Genomic DNA, 24,154 nt, shown 5'->3' with positions numbered 1-24,154 from the left:
GGATATCCGGAATGTCCATACCCATCACGCGGCTGCGATATACGAGCGTGTTAAAAACACCATCTTGGCAGGCTATGATAAACCCCTCCGTCTCCGACTTTAAGCCACTTGCCTTCAAGAAGGCAAAGGTCAGCCGCTGAGACACAAGGATGGTAGACATAGAGGATTGCTCAGGCCCTATGCTGCAATGTTAGCCGTTTTTCATCATTCCCACCACATTGCGTGACGTCACAACTGGCCCACATTGTTTATTTACATCAGCTGTGCTTCGTGTTTTTTTGGTATTTTAATGATATTAGAGCATATTAAGATCGTACAAAAGAAAATTGTAGTACGAAATAATGCAAATTTTAGTATATTTAAAGTAATTCCAATAATTTTAAATAGGTAGTGCATATATCGTCACTATATGCCTGGTAGATGGTATGCTGTATATGGTTGTAACAGCAGCCAAATAAAACCAAAACAAATGGGTGACAATCTCATTTTTTATTCTTATTCTATCGGCAACAATATGGTCTCATCAACGATGAGAAAGGAATGGGCCAACAGGTGCAGACGAGCTGATAAGTTCAACTCGATTCATAGCTCAATTTGCTCCATTTCACAAACAATGATTATCAACGTGATCTAAGGAACAAATTATTAAAATGCATTCATTTTTTGTTTAGACTAGAGTAAGCTATTTTATTGTCATACAGCTACAGTCGCCAAATTTCCATAGCCTATTCTGATTTAAAACAGAAATGAATGTATTATAAGTAGATACATATTTTATAAACTTGCATCGCTAACATTACACAAGATACAATGTGTTTCAGTATAATTTCCCAAGCATATTTTTGATCTTGTAACCCCCAGAAATTCTGTATTGTTTGTATTAAAATTATAAACGTGGGGTGTTATAAAATTGTTAATTGATTTTTAATTTATGTGATCTCTTTATTTTTCAATAATTTTAGAATTACAAAATATTTTTTTTTACTTTTGTATTATTCTTATAATCTCTAAGTCATGTGGACAAATAGAGAAAGCAAATATTATTAATTTAATCTTTGTTTAATTTTTGGGATATCATTTAACTGAATTTTGATTGTACCTACGCTGGTTTCAAAATTCAAGTTTAGTGCAGCTACCAAATGTTTTTATTTGAAGAAATAAAATTTATATTGTGTTGAATGTTGTTTTGTTCATTGCTTTCTTCTTTAAGTTATTATAAAAATGGTTTATTTTGTTTTACATTTTTTTACCTATTATCCATTATTAGATTTTGCATTAGATTGCATATAAAATTGTCAAAAGTAGGTAAAACCCGTTTCTATTTTGTATGTATACCTAGGAATATTATTGATATTTTCACGACTTTGTGACCAAAAAATTTCAAAGAAAAGAATACCCGTCAATATAAAAAATTTATTCCTATTCCTAATGTCTTATGTATCATTAAAATGGAGAACAATGAATTATTGGAATTATTGCGTCTGATTACCCCGGTTAGAAAACAGATTTAGGTACTCAATTTTTGGACACAAATAAACAGAAAATTCTATTTTGTATTACCTTAAATTATAACTACAATAATTTCATTATAAATTCAAAAGCGATTTTAACAAATTAAAGTCATAATTCACTTGTATTTGCATTATTTGGCATTTGCTCCTATTAACTCCCATGTATTTGACGCGATAAAAGGGTGAGTCTGAGCAATCCTTCTTTACGTCTACCATCCTTGGCTGAGACAAACCCTGGTCTTCTATGGTTTTATAGAAGACACCATGCATGGGCATGTCACAGTACTTGCGCAATAAACTGCGCACCTCGGCTTCCCTTACGGTGGGCCTGGAAACGAGTATCCTCCCACTCTGTGAAAGAGTTTTCAGACACTCGTTCCTCATCGAAGACAAGACCGAGTTCATCCGCTGTCCTTCGTGCTGCTCTAAACAAAAATGCTCCCACCTCCCCTCTTTCGTGTTCGCATACCATGCGAAGAAGGGGATCCGAGCTCTTGATGATCTTACAGGCTGTACTGTGTCGTGCAGACACCGCAAACTCAAGAGTCCACGGCCCCCCTGATTACGTGGGAGATATAACCGTGGAAGGGATGATTTTGGGTGATGACTCCTTTGAAGAGTCATCATTTTGCGGGTCCCTTGAAACATTTCTATCATTTGAAAACTACTACTACTAATTCCTATAGCAGCCATAATTCTCTCTCTAAAAAGTTTCATAGGTATTAAGGCCTCAGTCCAGCGCCCAAAATGTTCAGCTTCTTTCTTCATTTGCCACAATTTCACGAGCTTGGCTGTGCAAAATTACACCTTGTTTGTCGAAAGTTGAAGGTGTAGCAGGTGTACAAGAAGTAGAAGCCTCCTCATCACTCATTTTACAACAAACCTAACGTTTGCGTTAGTGCCACCTGCCGGATTATACGCGAAATAGATCATAGTAATTTTTTTTAGTTGGGTATCCATAATTATTTTTGTTTTATTACATTTTGTCATTTAATAAGGTATATTTCACGATTCTAAATAATTTTTATCCCGATGAATTTATTATATCTTCAACCGTATAATTTTGCGGCCGCTTTACGGCCGATTTTTTGTGTTTGCGGCCGACGGTGCGACCGATTTTTACCAAATGTTTCGTGCTGCGTCCCCTTCCTACTTACATACCAAATTTCAAGTTTCTAGCTCTTATCGTTCTCGAGATATGCTGTTTACAGACAGACACACACACGACCCAATGGCCCAAACCAACTTTTTTGGTGTCTAGCTATAATTCGTCCAGAAATGTAAAAATATAGGTAGGTCAAATTTCAGGTCAAATTATAGGATAAGGAAAGTAAAAATGGAGGACGAATTCAGATTAAAGACAAGGCGATGAAAGGTTCGAGTTTTTAATGAAAAAAGTCTCCTCTATTTGCGTCGTGTTGCATACAAGATTTTTGCACTAAGTTGATTTCAAAACCATATAGTAGATTCTTTGTGAACATTATAGTCAGTTTTGAGATGTTTTTTTTTAGGATAACAGGAAAAACACTTCGCAAAATGGACCTTTAAAGGTCAAGTGCGCTAAACTCGCTGTGATAACTTTTTAGAGGACTAAAGAAGAAGTATAATCAAACCGTTTAAGTCAAACGCAAAATCTTAATGTTTTTAACACTTTTTGAGCCATTTAAAAATGGCATAATTATWTATTTTCAAATATACATTTCATTAAATTAGCTTTTACTCAGCTTTTGAAAATATCACAATTTGATAATCATTTTATGAAAATATCATGCAGATTTGTTATAAATACAAAAATTAGTCATTTTCAAATACCTAAACCAGTGAAAAWTTTGAAGTACCGTACCAAGTATTAAAACTGAGGACACTTATACTCTTGCTTGTTGTGTTCTATACATCAAAAGTCTTCTTACTAAAAAATGAGTAGAGAAGTGGAGCAATTATTTACATTCGAAAAAAATTTGGTAAATCAATTTTCTAAAAAAATATATATTAAAAAGCCTACTGAAACGTAAAAAAATCTGGTGTGAACATCATACGTCTTTCCTTATCCCACTTATCTGGAATTCTTACGACAATAATTTAGTGTTGCAAATCCGAGTAGCAAAAATCATAAAATATACCTTATTAAATAGTAAAATGTGATAAAATAATAATAATGGGTACCGATGGAAAAAATAAAACTGCACCCCAGACTCAACCCGCGACAACTATGATCTCGCGTGTAATCCGGCAGGTGGCACTAACGCAAAGGTTACACTAAATTATTGTCGTTATTAGGATGTTTTCCAAATAAGTTGAATAAGGAAAGTCGTGTGATGTTCACACCAGATTTTTTATTATTACTTTGATTTAGTGACGTTTTTATTTAGCTGTCAGCATAAAAACTATAAAATTTTAAAAAAGTTGCATATAAAGTCAGTTTTAATTTTATGTCAACCGAATGTCAAATTGTCCAAACTTCCGTGTCCATACATTTAACTATCAAATTTAAAACGCGCACTATAAAATTCATATTCTTTGGACATTTAGGATTTTTTTTAGCTAGGTTTTTTTGGTTTAAAAGTGTCCTTGTTTTTCCATTTATTGCCATTGACACCACATTTATGGGTATGGGACTATGGGTACTACTGACCGTAGAGAAATACGAAGTTTTCATTTATAGTAGTTGGAAAATGATCGGAGAATTACATAAGCGAACAAGAAATATCATTCAGGTTGAATATGAACAGGAGTTAAAAGAGTTAAAAGATTGTGATAGGCCGAATCATTTTTTTATGAAGAACAACAATAAATTAAAAACAAAAACGATCTGTCCAATGATTTTTTTTTTCGCTTTGTCCCGCTATTTGTTTTAGACTTCTGGCGAGCATTTGTTTAAAAATAATAAATTTTTTATTATGAAAAATGGTTATTTTAGGTACTCAATACCCAAAATACAGTTTTTACGGACGGATAAGACATTTTAGTTGCTATGGTGGCGAAATTTGTTTAATTAATAATAGGTGTAAATTTGTTGTATAATTAATTATTTTGTCTGATCATTGTTGCTATTTATTAAAACTCTCATAGATAAAAAATAATCTTAGATCCCTATAAGGCACACATTTTTTCGAACGTCAAACGTTTCTGCTTTTAGTTCTCTAATAATAATAACTGAAAATTATTATGCTAATTACAAGATAACGATGACCGTAATCCATCCTTTGCTTGGGTTGGGACAAGGGCTGGTACAGATCCTCGATCCTCGACAGAAGCGGCACTGGCAACGCCTCTAATGGTAAAAACAATGAACTAGGAGTCATATTTGGGCAAAATATATTTATTAATAATTTAAAGATAACAGTGTTTTATTACATGTTGTTTTTAAAATTTGTTAAGAATTAATATTTTGTAATAAAAACCAAAACCCTAAAACGAATCTTTAGGTCTACCGTTAAATATCGTGACTTTTTCATCAATAACAATACACAAAAAAATGCCAACGCATCGGCCTATAGAAGATTCTTTTAAATTATCTTACAAAAACCAAAATGGATTACTTGAAAAATGACTGAGTAAAATTGTTGTTTTCAAGTTCAGCACTTATGCATTTTTGTTCTATTTTCAAAGGTATTACATTTTTTTTAATCTCAACGTATCGGCCAGTAGATTTAAAAAACCTCTACTTTGATGTATAATACTTGAAATTCTGTTGTATATTAAGAGAGTAATCTTGTTTTCAATATTTACTCGAATCGTTGGTCGCGGACACCCTTCAGATTTCCCCATAGGTATAGTCGTCACCAGGAATATTTGAGATTGACGTATGCAAAGCTTTATTGAGGGTTAAGCAGCTTTGTGGTCGACCGTAATAATTTTTCACTGCGTGTGGTACTACCCAGAAGAAAGAAGAAAAGAGCCGTATTCAGGAATTTTTGTGGTGGGCTTTTAATTTATTACAGGCAAACATTTGGGAATTAATATATTAATTTAATATTAAAGTGATAATGCAGATTTGTAAAGAAACAATCTCAAAATATAACTGAATATTAAAATTAATTTAATTTTTTTTTATGAAAGCCCAAAAACAAATTTCTGTTACGGACCATCTCTTCCTACAAACCTTTGAAACGTGCCTGTCCTAAGAAATGCAAATTTGTTTATGGCATCTCTACCGCAAGCCCCATGAACCACCGTTGGGGGTAAGCGGCTTATTCTATAATGAGTCTCAAATATTGTTGGTGACGACTATATACGAAAATAAGATCTTAATCAACTTTCTCTGTATCCAATTCAATTTATCTATTATTTTGCAAAAGTGAATGAAGATTCTATCTAATCTCTCTATTTCACAAAGATCAAAACGCAAAATAAATAAACAAAAGTGAGTCGTACTGAGATTGCTTACCTTGAAATGTGGAGTTGATATAGCAACAACATAATAACAAAAATTGTAAAAAAAACTCACCAAAAAATAAATATAAAAAAATTGATTCTATCTGTGTTAGCAAACATTAAACAAAAATGTGGTCAAGAGATTTTTTTGTTAAATTATTACTATACTATATTACTATATGCATTCTTAAAAAAATCTCATAATAGTCAATACAAATATATTTCTACTTGTATTAAATTAAAAATAGTACCTAGTGTGGTACAGTTAATGTTACGACATTTCCTGTTCCATTTTGAATTGTAGCCCAACAAATTTATTTTTGTATGTTGTAATTATTTAGAAAACAATACAGTTTATTAATAAAAAAATGTTGATGTGGAAATAATATCAACCACTAAGTCTTATCTAAAAAAATGTCATGCAACTCTTGAAAATTTATCAATATCAAATCAACGCACAAACCCCACTCTGATTAATTTTAACAATATAAAAGTCGTAGTCTTTACGACCAAAGTGAAAAAACAGCAACCAAGATGAAAGTATTCATAATTCTGGCTCTTGCCATTTATGGCACCTCCGCTTCATTTTCCAATGAATTTGTTGAAGAAAAATGGGAAAACTTCAAAGTAAGTACCAAACAATTTTTTTCAAACCTTTACATGTTTGCTTTATAGAAAACCCATGAAAGATCTTACGTCAACGTCAAGGAAGAAGCTTTCCGCAAACAGATTTTCCAGAAAAAACTAGAACGCATTGAAGAACACAATGAAAGATTCAATAAAGGCTTGGAAACCTACACCATGGGTATTAATATGTTCGCCGACATGACTCCCGAAGAAATGAGACCATACACCCACGGTCTGATCGAACCTGCAGTAATGCCTAAACCTCTCATTGAAATCAAATCTCGAGCTGATCTCGGTTTGAATGACAGTGTCCAATTCCCAGCTAGTTTCGACTGGAGGGATAAAGGAATGGTCAGCGATGTGAAAAACCAAGGAGGTTGTGGATCCTGCTGGGCTTTCTCCAGTGTGAGTTAATTCCTTCTTCTATCTTACATATTAGCCTTTCAGCAGCAATTGAAAGAAAAACCGTGAACACTTTTGTGTTTAAGGAAATGAAATGTGTTGGAAAAAGCACTTTTAATTTATTTTTCTAATTGTAAAACATGTATGTAATTATTTTTAGAACATTTGATTTGAATTTATTTTACAGACTGGCGCTATCGAATCGCAAGTCAAGATCGCTAAAGGCGCCAACACCGACATCTCCGTCAGTGAGCAACAACTCGTGGACTGCGACACCGCCGCCGACGGCTGTTCGGGAGGCTGGATGACTGACGCCTTCACCTATGTGGAGCAAACCGGAGGAATCGACTCTGAAGCTTCTTATCCTTACCACGGCGTCAATGAAAAATGTCACTTCATGTCCGACAAAGTCGCCGCTAAACTTAAAGGTTATGCTTATCTGACCGGTCCGGATGAGAATATATTGGCCGACATGGTCTCGAGTAAAGGTCCAATTAGTGTTGCTTTCGATGCTGAAGGAGATTTCGGTTCTTACAGCGGTGGAGTTTATTACAATCCCAACTGCGCTACAAATAAATTTACCCATGCTGTACTCATCGTCGGATATGGTAATGAGAATGGGCAAGATTACTGGTTGGTGAAAAATTCGTGGGGTGGTAGTTGGGGCGACCATGGATATTTCAAAATTGCTCGTAATCGTGATAACCACTGTGGTATTGCCAGCAAAGCAAGCTACCCACTCTTGAGTTAAAGTTTATAAATATAAAACAAGGTGATACAATAATTTAAAAAAATGAAAAAAAAACAATATTTGTTTGAATTTGTATTTTAATATGATATATGTTTTGAGAAAAATATAAACAATTTCTCCTAAATAAAAACTAAAAAAAGGTCTGAGCCTTTTTATTACTCAACATCCGCTTAAAAAATAATTTAAACCCTCAAAAAATTCTAAAAATTAGAAAAATGGCAACAACTTGAAAAAGTTTATAAAACCCTTAAAAAACATTTAGAACAAAATGACATACAGGTTTATTCCAAAATGTTATACCACCAAATACCAAAGTCAAATTCGTAAAAAAAGGTACATATTTTGAGTATAATAAAGAATAGCTCATTAAACTAAGCCTCAATTTCTTTCTTGCGTGAATAATATGTAGCACGTAACATTTTCATGAAACCGGTGTCATGAGGATCCTTTTAAAAAAGCATGTCGTGATTGTACTGATAAAATTAAACAACTTAATTTAACTTAAATAATTTATTGCTACATAAAAATACAAGTACCATGTTAAAAACTACATAACATACTCATTTTGTAATATCTGTAATGTTAATATTGTGCACCTTTATCTTCGGGATAAAGAAAATAAATTTTAACATTTCCTTTTGACGTAACTACGCTCTCGTGATGCTTGATTAAAAATATAGCTGCAATACCGTATGCCAGACAAGGAATGCCTAAAATTTCAAAAACAACCAATCATGTTTTGAATTTGTTTCTAGCTAATACCTAGGTTACCGTAAAAGCCTCGGAATGTAAAATACAAAATTTAACAACAATTAATTACCTTAGTACTCTTACTGACAATTCTAGGGCGGCTAAAAAAGACTACAGTATTTCATATAGGAAAAAAAAGAAAATGTTTTTACAGTAAAATTCATCATTACCCAATTTTTTCATAAACAAAACCTTTTGAGATCCCCAGCACAAAATATCAAGAATCTCTAGGTTCCAGTTACTTGTAATAAAGCATAACAGAGCAGTTTAATTTGAAATTATGTAACTGTTTCTTTAAAAAAAAGATAAAGTTGTTCGAAAGTGTAACTGAAAACGATTTGAATAATTTATGATAAAAATGAAAAAAAAATATAGAATAATGTAAACAAAATTTTATTTATTTTGTAGTCAATGTTAAAGAGTGCTTTTATCAACTAATTTCAGTAGAGAAAGTATTCTTTTGTCGTTTAGTGAGATAAAGTAATTTTTATCTACTGTTTATATTCAAGAAATTCTTTTAAGAGAGTACAAAATAAAACGAAATACTATACACGACGATAAAGATTTTTTATCGTCTTGTATAATAAATAACTATTATTTTTATTCTCACATATCCTAAAATTTTAAAGCCACCCACTATTACAAAGAGAATAAAATAATATGTTCTTACAGCAGAACTTAAAATCTCAAACACCACTTACCTAAATTTAATACTTTAATGCATCTAAAAAAGTAATCCTCGACCACTAAATTTTGCTCGGGCCTTTTGGAACAATGGTATTTAATATAGGGAAAGCATCCAGTTCTTAAAATATGATAATTAGAATTTCCAACTCTCCAGTTAAAATGTGATTTTCCCCATTGATCATCATTAACACTGCTATACTGAAACATAAAATTGTTCTTTTTATCCACCCTGTTTATTTACTGCACTGATTTCCCGCGTCAAAGTAATCACACTAGCCAACAAGCATTTTGTGACTGAGAAGTAAACAGTTATTTTTTGTTCAATTCTATGTGCTAAACTCAAAAATGATAAAGAAATGTCCATAGCACGTCAGATTTTAAAGTTAGGCATTTTAAGATTTCATATGTAAACACTTAAAATTCATTTTCTCCATTCTCATTTAAATTTTTTTCACCCAAATTTGGGTACTGTTCACTAACACTCGTCACTAAGAGCAAGGGAAAAGGTTCCACCAGGATATATTGACGATGGAAAAAAGGTAGCAAAGGAGATGGGATCCAGCTATGATGGTTCCTGATAAGGGAAGTTAAAACACCCTACAAAAGAAAGTCAGCTTTTGCAAAAAACTCATCTCATCAGATTTGTTCTTGTTTAGAGAATAAATTAATTTCTTTCGTCGTCTGTTTAATTAATTTCTATTTGAAATAAACAATTTTTACGATAAAATTTGAGAAAACTATTTTCCTGTAATTTAAAATCTGTACGTGATGGAGAATTTTTCTTATCAAATTCGTAATTAGGAATGTTAATGTACCCGATACACGTGTCAATAGATCAATCATATTAAAAAAAATTGTTGGGTATAAAGTGTGTACAGTGCCAAAAGTGGTGCAAACACGAAAATAGCAAATAATAACAGAAAGAAGCTTTGCAAAAGTCGTACGTAGAAAGCTTGTGTTGCTTGCTTGTACCATAATAAATACCTATTGACAAAGCTAAAAGTTTTTTCTCGTGCAAACTTTTTGCCGAAACATCATGAGATTTAAATAACATTAAAATCAGCATTGAATAATCGTTAAAATTTCCAAAAAAGCAATTGTTCCTTCAGTACTGAACAAATAAACAAGTAGTAGAGTGATATCGATAGTGGTAGTTAGTGTTAGTTTAAAAATAATGCCACTACCTTCACAAAATAAGAAGTCCACGGTGGTTCTTCACATTGTTTTAAATAACAACTTAACACTTCCGAGGACGTAGGTTTTGGTATATGTTTAGATATTTGGCGAAGTGACCGTAAGTTTGAACTTGTGTGCATAGCCTGCAAAAACAAGTAAAAAGTATTAGATTATTAGTTTTTAATTGTCAACAATAGAAAAAAAATTAAATGGGAAGCAAAACTTTTTTTATAACCCAAATAAGTTTGTTGAAACCCTCAAAAGAAAGTCAAAAACATGGCAAACTAAAGAGTGAATGCTAATGAAAGAAGAACCTGAGAGTGTTTTTATTGCTTTTATTGTCACTACGATGATATTAAAAATAATAAACATTAACTGTTGGGAACTTTTATTGTTTCAGTGAGATACAATTATTTCAGTTTAACAGCATGTAAAGCATAATTAATGGAGTCGTCGGAACACCAGCGCCATTCATTTGTTAAAACATTATAAAAAATGCCGTGTGTAAGTATCGTTTTACAGCCAACTACAAATAAAAAAGTAATATACTCAGTTGTAAACAAGTTAACGACTTACGTTCTTCTAATATCCTTTCTAACTTATGAGGCTCTATAAACTTATCGTGTTGATGCGTTCCTTCAGGTAAAAGTTTGAAAAAGCTCTCTGCTATAACCACTCCAAAAACATTTGCAATTAAGGTTTTATTAATGGTTGTGATAAAAATGGATCCTCCAGGTTTCAAACACTCGACACAAAGTTTTAAAAATTCCTCTTTCTTGGTAACGTGTTCAAGAATTTCTGACGCAACGATAGCGTCATGATTTTCTATATTCTCAACAGCATATTCCTCAATAGATGAACAAATATATTTTAAGATTAAGTTTTCATTTTTTGAATGAAACCTTGCTTTTTCGATTAAATCTGAATTGGCATCGAGCCCGGTTACATTAGCGCCTATTCGAGCTAAAGGTTCTGATAATATTCCACCTACAAACGACCAATTTTTATAATAAAACATTTTGTAAAATAACACTGGCATCTTACCACCACAACCAACATCTAGAATTGAGAGTCCCCTTACAGGTAATGACATGTTTATTTGTTCCTGTGACATAACTGAAGAATTTATTATACCATCTCGAATAAATGGTATTCGTAATTTGTTCATAGCATGAAGAGCTTTTAAATATCCCGATTCGTTCCACCATTCTGCAGTAAACTGCTTAAAATGCTGTAATTCAGTGGCATCTACAGTACTACTATTATGTAAATTTCGCAAAAATATTCTACAATAAATGTTGTTTTTAGAGAAGTTTGCAGTAAGTCGCTGAATACATACCTTGGATATGATAATACATTTCTCCACATTTCAAAATGTTTAATTCTGAAAAATCAATTTTAAATAATTAAGAAATACTCAGCAAGGAAACTGTAGTCAAGAATATGTGGTTGCTGTGTGTACGCAGTGCCATTATTTTATAATTGTATCCCTTTCTAAGGATCAAAAACTATCGGCAGAGCAAATCAGAGAGACGTTCAAGAACAGTACATACAGGTGTTCCAATGAAAACGAGCCACCCCGAATATATCAGAAATTAAAAATACTTTGCAAAAACGCCGAAACAGGTAGATTTTGTTTCTGAGGGGGACATTTTTTGACGTAATTTTTAACCATTTAACCCCCACGCACCCCAACATTAAAAATTTAAATAGCACTACAGTTGGAGACAAAATACTTTGGTCGTCACTTTTTTGACACTTTAATGTAATTCAAGCTTTAACTTTAAAATGAATGACCATGTCAAATTAATGACAGCTATTTTATTTTCCTATCATACAACTTGTCAACTATGATTGACAGTAGCTAAAAATAAGGTTAGCAGTCCTAAAGCATGCTTTACAAGTTAATGCCACTCAAGTGACATTGACGACCAAAGTATTTTGTCTCCAACTGTACCCCACTTGTGGCACATCAAATGAAAGCTATTTTAACAAGCTTTTTAAAACTTTTTACTAAAACTGAGTTAGACCATCCATTCATGAGATACAGGGTGTTCTAATAAAAATGAACCAGAAAAAAAAACGAAACAGGTTAATTTTGTTTTTTAAAAAAGACAATTTTTGACACAATTTTAAAAGCACCCCCGTTAACTTTTCCCACCTCAATTTCGAAATTTCAAATGACACCGACTCACTTGCGACAGATCAAATAAAAGTGTTTTTAAAATGTTCTTTAAGCCTTTTTTCTACAGTTGAATGGGATTATCTATTCATAAGATATTCGCAAAAAATAATGTTTCTAATTACTAATTACTTCTAGTAAAAACTATTAAAATAAATTACAAGAAACATACTAATATTGTTATTGAAGCTGTAACAGTAGTTATTTATTATACAAGACGATAAAATTGAATTTTATCTTTGACAGCAATTTAGCATCGAGGCGTCAGCCGAGACGCTAATATGCTCGAAAAGATAATGAAAATTTTATCGTCGTGTACAATATAAAATTTTATTCAATCCTCACTAATTTTGTAGTCAATTTGGTCGATATTTATAAATGTCAAAGTAAAATTCAACAATGAAATCTAATGTCAAAGATCGTTAGCAACTTTATACTATTGATATAATCGGACTAAAGAAGAGGGGGTAAACACGTTTCTTTAATCTTAAAGATTAGTTTTTTGCCGATATTTTATGAATGTATAAAAATCATCTCATTTTGGAAAAAAGCTTTTAAAGAGCATTTTAGAGGTTAAAAGGTTAGTGAAGGTGCTTTTAAAATTGCGTCAAAAAATGTCCCTTTCAAAAACAAAATTATCCTTTTCTATTAGAACAGCCCTGTATCTCATGAATGGATGGTCTGATTCAATTTTGGTAAAAAGTTTTGAAAACGTTGCTAAAATAGCTTTTATTTGCTGTGCCACAAGAAGGGTAGTGCCATTAAAATTTTTAAAGTTGGGGTGCGTAGAAGTTAAGGGGTTACTGAGGGTGCTTTAAAAATTACGTCAAAAAATGTCCCCCTCGGAAACAAAATCGACCTGTTTCGGCGTTTTTGCAAAGTCTTTTTAGTTTCTGAGATATTCGGGGTGGCTCGTTTTCATTGAAACACCACAAATAAAAGAAGCAACATTAGACATAATAGAAAAACCCATAGAAGAAACCCTCAAAGTATTTCTCCAGAATTGCAAATTCATTGTTTGAAATGTCATCAATCATCATCCATTCTGAAGAATACAATGTATACCATTATGCAAAACTTACACGCTATATTGTCTAAAGACTATGGACGACTAGATAGAAAAAAACTATCTATCTGAATAAGTGGATTAATGACAGACCACTGGCCGCCTATGTGACCACCTACACTTAAAAAAAATAAACCAGTGCCCTTTGCGAAAATACAATACTTATGTTCAACACATCCTCTTTTCACACTTTTAAATCATCATAAGACCGTTCCTCATTGCCTTTCCATAGTTTTAGTACGCTTTGAAATAAATTTCTTATCAATGTGTCGTGTGTCAAACACACAACCAAACCTATCACCTTGTAATTCATATTAAAAAAAGGTGTAAATAAAAAAACGAAAGTTGTTGATAGGCTTAAAAAAATCTGAATTCATTTTTATGCTTAGCTGAAAGTCTTCTATCACTATTTGAGAGTTGATCCGACAGTTTTAAATCACTCTCTATATCAATTACACAACAATAATTTTTCGGAAATATCGGCTCATTCATGATAATTTAGATTTAGTTGTAAAATTTCGTTTAAATTGATACCTTGTAAAGTTGAGTGTGTTTATTAGGTACTATGCATTATTTAAAAAAATTAATCATTATCAGATGTGCAAAGAAAAGTTATTGCTATAACTGAACAAAGCATGTCGCAAAGAAAAATAGTATTTACAGTTGGCGTTACACAGGGTGTAGTTTCAAAAACCTCTGCAAGGTACAACTTGGAATACGCAAAAGACTTCGTGTTTCGGCTTAAAATTGAGCCAAATCGATTTTTTATAAAAGACTTTAATTTTGAATTAATTATGTATTAAATTTGAACAAAAATGGTTTAAAAATAGCTAGAAAGACTTCGTGTTTGCAGTTTGTACAGCAGAGTTCAAAAGTTGTCGAAGCAACACAAAATTGATCCCTTAAATTGGTGTATTAAGGCTTAAGGTCGCAAGAATGATTATTTTTGAAGTCTTCATTTTTATTAAATTTTATAAATTAAACTACCTTACTTTATTCTTTTCAACTGTTTTCTAAGTACATAAATCATTTGAAATAAACCTAATTTGACTTTACAAAATATATTTTTTGAATAATCTAAATGTAACGACCACTTCGGTTAAGTTCGGAAAATCTTCGTGATGAGCTCGGAACACAACATTAACAATTTATTAAAAAAAAAGAACTGGCTAAAAAACAATTTTATTTAATTAAAGGTCATTTTTAGAAAACTAAAAGGAATTTCGAAAAATGTTATTCTTGATAAATGGTCACATTTTAATTGTACTTTACGCTACACTAATTATTTTTTTCGTAAAGTGGTTGGTTTACGAAAAAACGCTTGTGTAGTGTAAGGATAAGAAATTATTGCTTAATGCTGACTGTGTAATTAGTTTTTAGACCAACCGAGTTTGTAAAATAATTAGTAAATGGTCGTCATCGAAGACAGTAGCAATCATGTAGTGACAACTAAAGTAAACTCAATAAAGCCCCAAAAACCGAACCTCTTCTTGACGAACATTATACTTGGTTCCATACTTTTTATTCACCTGGTATGAAGATATGTTGTAAGTTCGGTTGTGTGTATACCATAAAGATAGAAGATATGAGACTTAACAATTTTCGTATTTTCTTTACTTTGTAATGTCATAGACAACACCGATTAGAAAATTATCTGAAAGTTGGTACAATTTACTAAATAATATTTAAGAAACGTCAGACATAACCATATTTTATAAAACAGTAGAAAAGTAGATGACTATAACCATTTTATTTAGTTTATTTTAAAACGTTTGTGTGTTAAAACAAAATTTTGTATTATTAATATTATATTACATCTTATACGTGTAGTTAGCGATTTCAAGCATTCGAGACAATTTCTCCAGTCATTTACAAATATTAAAAAGCTATACATAGGTGCGCCAGAACTCGCGCCTTAGAGAAAATTTTCAAGGTAAGATACCAGGAACATAAAAAAATGTTTAAAAAATTCTATCTGTCAAAAAATTTTGACATATGACATTTTTTTATGTCTATTTAATAATGATGATAATCTTGTATACTTTATATGTTTTCTCCGGGGCGCGAGTTCTGGCGCAGCCTGTATAAAGATGTGAAGAAATGAACATCAATTCTACAGAGTGGCTCCATTTTAACGAGTGATTTAGAAATAGTTAGAACACGTAAACATAATGTGGGTTTATCATATGAACGATTGTTCAAAAACGCTTCATTACTAGAGATAAATAGCGCTAAAATTTAAAATTTTGTTCTTTTCTAACATCTCTTAAACGAAGAAGGCTACGAGCTCTAAATGTTGCAAGCACACTAGATGAGTGGAGACTATCATTTTGTACCGCACAATCAGTACATCGGATGACATGTTTTGGGGGATCACACACCTTGCTGCCTACCCAGAGGTCTTTGTGTAACGCCACTAATTAAATCTGAAGTTTTTCTTGAAACAAAATAAAAATCATCAGTGTGTTTTAAAAAATGGGAACAATTGGAGAACAAGCACACATTATTTTTAGGGGTTCTAACTATTCCTGAATTTTTGCCTATTAAAACAAAACCATGCTAAACAGATCCAATCATAATATGTAAAATAATGGAAGAAAAGAAACAATTGCTGCCTATCGAAAATTGGTAAAACTGTATGTTACGAGAAAAAATATAATATGTTCAAGTTACTACATTATATCACTATGTCATGGTAACAAAAATAAAAATGTCCTATTCGCTTATTTTTCCACTAAAAAGAAGAACTATAAAGACAAATGAAAATTTAAGAAATTTGTAATCTTTATAACAAAGTTCGCCTAAAAAAATTGACAAAACACGTTATTTCATACTCTGCTTTCTGGCCGGTCATTAAAATTAAACTCGGCGGAAAAAGATTCACTTTTTTTAACCTTGCTACACAAATAACTATAATATTTGATTTTTTTTTTCTCTAAAAATCAGTAACTGGTGAGCTCCTGACCACTTTAACAATTTTTTAATACCACAATTTCTGTTATTTTGTTTTTTTTTTCCGTTTAGAGACAGCAAGTATAGTTTTTATTGTCTGAAGGTTTTGAATTAAAAAAAATATTAATTCTCGTTTTTATCAACTGATTAGAAAAAAGTTTCCACTGTTCCAGACTCTCCTTAAACGATGTTATAATCTATTTGAAAGAAATTTCCAAGAAAAAAACAATTAAGGTCCACTTTTTGTAGAATGGAAAATTTCAACAGTATCTGCGGGGTTATAACCTGTATCAGCAACATTCTAAAACCTATTAGATTCCACAACAAAATGCCATTAAAAAATAATAAGCGCCACAAGAGAAAAACTAATATTATGTTCATGTAGGAGAAACTTTATTAACCATTTTTTTTTTATTTCTGAAACAAACATTCTAATAAAAACAAATGCACTAATACGGGCTATTAGAGGTGACGTCACAGACGCGACTGTACTGAAGCTAAACATACAGTGTTGCCAGTTGTGATACTAGAGTACCAAATTGATACTAGATTTTTTTTACTAGATATTTATATTTACTTGTAAACAAATAATAATTTATATTCTCAGCCAAATACACATTATGTGAATGTTAATATTTTTTATTTTGTTTTGTTTTGGTACGACCTATCCACTCCTGTCGTTTGCAACATTCTGGCAATGCTGTACACATATTTTTGACATACACAGAAAGTGAGGTTAGAACTGATTAAATTACAGAAATGTTGACTATAATTGTTAAAACCATTACGACACACATTTTTCATAGCAACTATTTCCTTAGAAACAATCTTCCTACACGTCCAGGATTCAAGAAATAAACTTTTATTTGTTTAGCTTCAAAGGTACAGTCACGTACCTTGCTGACGTCACACTAATAGCGCGTATAGTCACAATAGTTTGAACTCCACTGTTCTCCAAAACTACAAAAACTGACCCTCATTATTTTCCTCTGGACCCTTCATTTTTCAGTCTTCTTTGCATTTAAAAATACGAATAAAAATAAATAAACCTTACTATGCAATGACAAAATCTTCAGCTAGGGCAGATCACAATAACCACGAAGAAGCAAACTGCTAGCACAAAATCTAAATTTGGTTGGTGTGGGAACTCAATCACCGATTCTAAACAAGGTAAAAATAGTTAGAAAATAGGGTCTAATCTTACCACGATTGCCTTTTTATATCCACACTAGTCTCAAAAGTAAGTTGTCACTAAAATAAATAATAACAGAAAGTTATTCTTGTAAGGCAAAACACAGCAAAATACAGTGACACAGAACTGTCAAAACACCTGATAAAGTTAGGTTAGGAACTCAGCAGTCAGCAGGATTGTGCCTCGTTTGCTTTCTCGCGATTCGACGGTATAACACGTGGTTTACGTCTGACGTCACTAAGAGAAAAATTATTCAAAATGAATCCTAAATTTCCAAATAATTTAATAAAAGAGGATTCATGACAAATTAACAAATTAAATAAAAATTAAAAGATTATAAAAATTCAAATTATAAGAGTGCAAAATATGATTATCCAATTAAACACTCTTTCATACCAAGATTTATAAAGTTAGAAGGTTGCCTCGTAACTTTACACCAAACATATTATTAAATTAAAAAACTAGAATTCCATAAAATAAATACTGATAAAATATTTTTTATTAAGGGTAAAATAAATAAAATATGTACAGGGTGCTGCATTTTGGATATCCGGATAGGGAATCTCCGAAACTAAGATGTATAGCCAAAAACGAGTGATACATTCTGGGGCTGAATTTGGAGAAAATAATATTGGTTAAGACCGCATCCCGCTATCGTCTTTTGTTTTCGACTTACAGACAAAAGTTGACATTTTGGCGAAATCTAAAAAAATCATATCTTCGTTATTATAGAAGATACGGATTTGAAATAAAGACATTATGCAGGCACTTTTTTACGAGGAATTTAATAATGTAGTTAACTATTTTTTTCAGTTATTTGTTTAGCCGTAATAAGATAAACTTGTATTTTTTTTAAATAGAAATGGCAATTTTGAAAAGCTTATTTTTCTCTGATCTAAAAAATATATATTTGTAACAGAATATTTTTTTATAATTATACTTAAAAAATTAAATACATATTTTGTTTAATAATAGTTGGCCATGGAAAAACTATTTCACTCCAAATGTGTAAATAATAATCAATAAGAGTTTTGTAAACTGTAAAAATAGATAAAATTATAAAAATTTAAAAAATACGATACATTAGAAGTATTGAACAAATATGCGAGCGCCTTAGAACAAAATTATTACATATTTTTAAAAAATTCAAAAATAAGAAAAACAAATGTGTCAACAGTCAACACAATTAGAAAAAACATTTTTGGAGGTAGGATAACGTTCCACATAGACGGAATTTGGGTATTTGAATAGTCATATCGTCATTTTTGTGTCATGTAAAATATATTTTATTGAAGAATTAAAGCAGCTTTTTTTTTACAACACTCTATGTATCACTAGAAGTTACAATGGTAATGTTAGCTTGTTTAAAAACAAAGAAATATTATTAATTGCAAATAAATTGATTTACGATTTATTTTGCATTTTTTAAATTTTTTATTACTTAGAAAACTCCTTCATTAGTGACAATGGTTGAATAATATATATAGTTTAAATCCTTTTAGTTAAAGATGCAACATTTTTTCATGGCCAACTGCGAACAAAAATCAAAGATAATTTTTTGCTATCTATTATAATAATTTGTTACAAATATATATTTTTTAAATAAGAAAAAAACAAACTTTTTAAATATGACATAGCCATCTATGATTCCCATTTAAAAAAATACAAGTTTATTTTATTACGGCTAAACAAACAACTGAAAAAAATTGTTAACTACATTATTAAATTCTACGTAAAAAAGTGCCTGTATAATGTCTTTATTTCAAATCTGTGTCTTCTATAATAACGAAGATATGAATTTTTTTAGATTTCGCTGAAATGTCAATTTTTGTCTATAAGTCGAAAACAAAAGACGATAGCGGGATGCGGTCTTAACCAATATTATTTTCTTAAAAAATGAGCCCCAGAATGTATCACTCGTTTTTGACTAAACCTCTTAGTTTTGGATATTCCCTATTCGGACATCCAAATTGCAGCACCCTGTACATTGATAGAAAAATATAAATCTAATAAAACTTGCAATATTTTAATTTATAATTTTATTCATTTTTTCTTTCATTAGTTTATCAGAAATTTTCTCGATAACTATTTATGGCAGATCACTGATCTTTTTTGTATATGATAGAAAATTATATATTTTTTTCCAATGGTATGTCCCAAACATAAGCGGTTATCACCAAGAAGTCCGGAGTTATTATAAATAGACTGCTCCGGGTGCCAAAATTTCGACAAAATCGCTAAAAACTCGAAAATTTGCAAGAGTAAACAAAAGTAAAAAAGGGGAAGAAAGAGTTAGATAGAGATCAATATGTGTTGGCAAAATATGAGGCCACAAGTTTACGTAAAATGTTTAAGTTTGATCGCTTGTATTAAACATTACAAGCTGTTTCAGGGCCGCCTCAAGAGGTTTCAACGCCTGCGTGCAAATTTGAATTTGGCGCCCCCCTTTTTTGTTAATAAAGTGTAGGTATTCCTTTGTACCTATAAAAAATATTTATATTCACACAATTTTGTTAAAAATAAAAACTAAAGAGCATTTTTATTAAATTTGGTCATCAAGTATCAATAAATTAAAGTAATTAATTAAAAAGTATTTAAAATGTTTTCTAAAGTTGTAAATAATCAAATAAGTTTTACATTGAAAATTTTACTTAAAAAAACTGTACTTTTCTAAATTTCATACTACCTACAGTCCCGTTTAATCGAATTTGATAAGACCGAGAAGAGGACCAACGCAACGCTACGAAATAAAAATTCGGTTCAAGCGGAACAAAGAATTGATATATTTTTAAGCTTTTATTTGAATGATATTTTGTAAAATGAAATATTAGATTCTGAAGAAAATTTACACTTTTAAAACTCCGCATCATTTATTTTGTTTAAAATATCAACTCAAATTGTGATGAAAACAACTAATACGAATTTGTAACAAAGGCATGTAAAAAAGTTTTATGGGTAGTAGCAATATTCCAAGAATCATTTTCAAATATTTTCATCAGAGTATAAAAAAGTCTACAGATATGATACCGCAATTGTTTAAGTGCATCTACTCTGCTAGAAAAAAATTAAATTTCTTGAAATAAATTGAAAAAGTGATATAGTTTCATAGGAAACTTTAGTACTTGTCACTTGCCTCCGCCCCCCTAATTAGAGTACACAATTTGTAATATCAACAATAGATTCATTCAAATTACTTCAGATGTAATCTTTTGTAAATTTATGTCCACCGGTTACTGAGATAATGGAAAAAAAGATCTTTTAGCTTTTTTTATCTCGCTTAGGAATCATTTCTGAACACAGGTCTTTAGATTTTTTTTTTCTTCTTTTGACGTAGAAGACCTGCCCCCACAATCTTTCAATATTTTTTTTTGGACATCCGGACCTCCAGTATGATGACTTTCTCCGCATATTGTGTTGTAGTTTGTTTTAAATTATGTTTATGTATTTTAATTTTTTTGCATCTTTTGTTGTTTGAGTAATTCAGATTTTTTTATTTATGATTTTATTAAAATTTGTTGCTCGTCTGGCGCCCCCTGGACCTGGCGCCCGCGTGCGCCGCACGCCCTGCACCCCCGCTTGTGGCGGCCCTGAGCTGTTTAAATCTTTACTAAACAAATTGATATAGTCTATCATAAATTTTAGAAACAAGACCATGTGAGCTAAATCCGGTACTGAAGCAATAGCTGTCGAAGTATCAAATGTACTTATGACTGGGGCAATTTAATCTTATACGAATAGAGTTACTTCAACTGCTTTTTCTTTTGACATCTTTTTTACAATGTACTTTAATTTTTGGAACTATTAATTGTAATGTTAAGATTTGCTTATGCTGTACAACTTGCTAATTTTGAGTTACTTGGAAATAAAAATCTGTGTAAATTGAACTTATTTTTTATTATCGGATTATTCTATAATTCCTCACAATTAAATTACTTAAATTTTCTTCTCAGAATTTTACGATGTGTATTTTTAATGTGGCAACAAAAAGCAAGTCTCGCTCTTTATCAATTTTGTCTTTCATGCAACTATTTTAAAAATTATAATTTTTGAAATAATTTTTAATAATAATATAAATTTAATAATTTTTTTATAAAACAATTAAAAGATGAGACAGGTTTGACATGGTGCAATTAATGTGATGGTGTTATTGACCTAACTTATCTTTATATCTTTTACAGTATGTAATATAAAATTTAAAAAAGTATCTCAAATAACGTCTAAGGAATTCTTCCATATATACTTTATTTTCCATTTCACTAATTGTCATTTACGAAATGCGCCATGAAACTGGTGTTGTTGTTGCTTTTAATTTTCACGTTAAAACCCATCAAGTGTTCAAAATGTGCAAAATCGGGGATAATATGTGTTGATTCTAATAATTTTCAAGAATGTCAAAATGTTGCTGGACAGTTTACGTTGATTGGAAGTCCAATGTCGTGTGGTAATAGCAAATTTTGTGATGATTCTAGCGGTTCAATTGAGTAAGTTTTTATCACATTGTGACATAAATTAAAATAACAACATTTTTTAATAACAGGTGCGTTTCTACCCCTCCAATTACTTCACCAGCACCAAGTAAAAAATATAAATTATGTAATAAAAGAATTCAGTTTCACCAAATTATTTGTAGTTACTATACCAACATGTACTTCTGCAAGTAAATATCCAGCAGAATCCTGCTACCAATATTATGAATGTATTTTTGTCATGTCGTGGTATTATGCACCAGAATTGAAAGATTGTCCAAATGGACAAGCATACGATGTATATTTGAAAAATTGTGCTCCGGTAGCAACAGTTGATTGTTTGACAAGAACAAAAACTACGGAAATTCCTCCAACGACTGCAGTAATTCCTGTAACGACTTTATTTCCAAAAATTTTGTGTACAAAAGTCGGATTAGTTTGTATTGACTCACAGCGCTTTCAAGAATGTGGTACTATTGAAAGTCAGTTGGTACTGGTTGGGAGTGCGATGTCTTGTCCTATTGGTCAAATTTGTGATGACTCTAGCGGTTCAGCTCAGTAAGTTTTTTATTATTTTTGCTTAATATATTAATTTTTCCTATCAATAATAATAGATGCATTACTAAACCACCAGTGACTTCAATAGCGCCAAGTAAGTAAAAGGTACCTTAAATCTTGTAAAAGTATATAAAACAAATCTTTTTAGTTACTGTACCAACGTGTTCTTCGACTGGTAAATACCCATCAGAGTCTTGTAATGAATATTATGAGTTTATATTGGTTATGTCTTATTACTACGCACCAGAACTAAAAAGTTGTCCTACAGGACAAGCGTATGATGTATATTTAGAGGAATGCGCACCTGCGATACAAGTTGATTGTCAAACAAGAACAAAAACTAGTATTAATCCCACTGTAGCTCCAACAACTTCAACACCAGCTTATACCACACCAAAAACATCGTGTTCAAAACTTGGTCTGGTTTGTATTGATTCTAAACATTTTAGGGAATGTCAGAGTATTGGAGGGCAATTTTATTTAGTTGGTAATCCGATGTCTTGTCCTAATGGACAAATTTGTGATGATTCTAAAGGTTCTGCTGAGTAAGTTTGTGTTTATTAAACTAAAATTTTTTAAATGAATGGTTATGTTTTTTTGCTAGATGTGTTGTTTCGTCAACATACACTTCAGTAGCACCAAGTATGTCAAAAAAAAACCTTTTGAACAACTTGAATACTTATTACTTCTTTTCAGTTACGGTTCCAACATGTACATCGGAGGGTAAATATCCATCAGAATCCTGTTATGAATATTTTGAATGTATACTCGTCATGTCATCGTATTATGCACCAGAACTAAAGAGTTGTCCAACTGGACAAGCTTTTGATATTTATTTGGAAGAGTGTGCTTGGTCCTCAACAGTTGATTGCTCAACAAGAATAAAGACATCTGTTTCACCAACAAGTTCGACAACAACAACTACTCTGACTCCGACAACAACAACTGAAACATCGACATCAACATCACAAACTCCTACAACTAAAACTGTTACTTCAAGTACAACTACTGAAATTCCAACTACTACGACTAAAGCACCAACAACAGCTATCGCTACAACAACGACAAATGCACCAATAACTGCACCGCCATGTTATGGTTCTAGCAAACATCCTTCACAAAACTGCTATCAGTATTATGAATGTGTCCCATTCTTGTGGTGGTGGTATCCTACTCTGAAAAATTGTCCGGAAGGACAAGCATTTGACATTTCTATAAACGACTGTGCGTCTTTAGAATCAGTAAATTGTCAGTCTAGAACTACCACGACAGCGGTTCCGAAATCTACAACTACTACAACATCTTCAACGTCGACAACTACTAGCCCACAGACTTCAACGACGACCTCAACGTCAACAACCTCCAGCACAATAACATCAACTTCAACAACTACTAGCCCATTGACTTCAACGTCGACAACTACAAGTCCACAGACTTCAACGTCGACCTCAACGTCAACA

The 24,154-nt window shown here is 31.5% G+C and overlaps 3 protein-coding genes and 1 pseudogene across 5 annotated transcripts; 2 read left to right on the top strand and 2 right to left on the bottom strand.

Moving 5' to 3' along the window:
- The first annotated feature begins 6,386 nt into the window (after positions 1-6,386).
- On the top strand, positions 6,387-7,799 carry LOC123010701 (procathepsin L-like). Its single transcript, XM_044407778.1, has 3 exons — positions 6,387-6,512; positions 6,561-6,917; positions 7,102-7,799. The coding sequence occupies exons 1-3, from the start codon at positions 6,420-6,422 to the stop codon at positions 7,663-7,665; spliced, it is 1,014 nt and encodes a 337-aa protein (XP_044263713.1). The 5' UTR covers positions 6,387-6,419; the 3' UTR covers positions 7,666-7,799.
- Positions 7,800-8,156: 357 nt separating this feature from the next.
- LOC123010704 (uncharacterized protein C15orf61 homolog) lies at positions 8,157-17,826 on the bottom strand. 2 transcript variants are annotated; one of them, XM_044407782.1, is made up of 5 exons: positions 17,692-17,723; positions 17,533-17,639; positions 10,287-10,421; positions 9,117-9,300; positions 8,157-8,375 (listed from the first exon to the last, which is right to left on the bottom strand). In XM_044407782.1, exons 3-5 carry the CDS (start codon positions 10,416-10,418, stop codon positions 8,248-8,250), a joined length of 444 nt encoding a protein of 147 aa, XP_044263717.1. In that variant the 5' UTR covers positions 10,419-10,421; positions 17,533-17,639; positions 17,692-17,723; the 3' UTR covers positions 8,157-8,247. The 2 variants fall into 2 exon arrangements, with proteins under 2 accessions (XP_044263717.1, XP_044263716.1); XM_044407781.1 differs by lacking the exon at positions 17,533-17,639 and having other exon boundaries at positions 17,683-17,826.
- LOC123010703 (ubiquinone biosynthesis O-methyltransferase, mitochondrial) lies at positions 10,491-17,821 on the bottom strand. 2 transcript variants are annotated; one of them, XM_044407780.1, is made up of 5 exons: positions 17,683-17,821; positions 11,618-11,662; positions 11,323-11,564; positions 10,855-11,265; positions 10,491-10,804 (listed from the first exon to the last, which is right to left on the bottom strand). In XM_044407780.1, the coding sequence occupies exons 2-5, from the start codon at positions 11,644-11,646 to the stop codon at positions 10,689-10,691; spliced, it is 798 nt and encodes a 265-aa protein (XP_044263715.1). In that variant the 5' UTR covers positions 11,647-11,662; positions 17,683-17,821; the 3' UTR covers positions 10,491-10,688. The 2 variants fall into 2 exon arrangements, with proteins under 2 accessions (XP_044263715.1, XP_044263714.1); XM_044407779.1 differs by having other exon boundaries at positions 10,493-10,804; positions 17,533-17,779.
- Positions 17,827-21,951: 4,125 nt separating the features above from the next.
- On the top strand, positions 21,952-23,173 carry LOC123011484 (annotated as a pseudogene).
- The last annotated feature ends 981 nt before the right edge of the window (positions 23,174-24,154 follow it).

The sequence above is a fragment of the Tribolium madens genome, unplaced genomic scaffold (assembly GCF_015345945.1).
Source record: "Tribolium madens isolate multiple individuals breed KSU strain unplaced genomic scaffold, Tmad_KSU_1.1 Scaffold_91;HRSCAF=231;Tcas5.2_LG7, whole genome shotgun sequence".
Taxonomy (NCBI): Eukaryota; Metazoa; Arthropoda; class Insecta; order Coleoptera; family Tenebrionidae; genus Tribolium; species Tribolium madens.
Note: the sequence above shows the minus strand (reverse complement) of the source record. Positions and strands in the feature narration are given on the sequence as shown.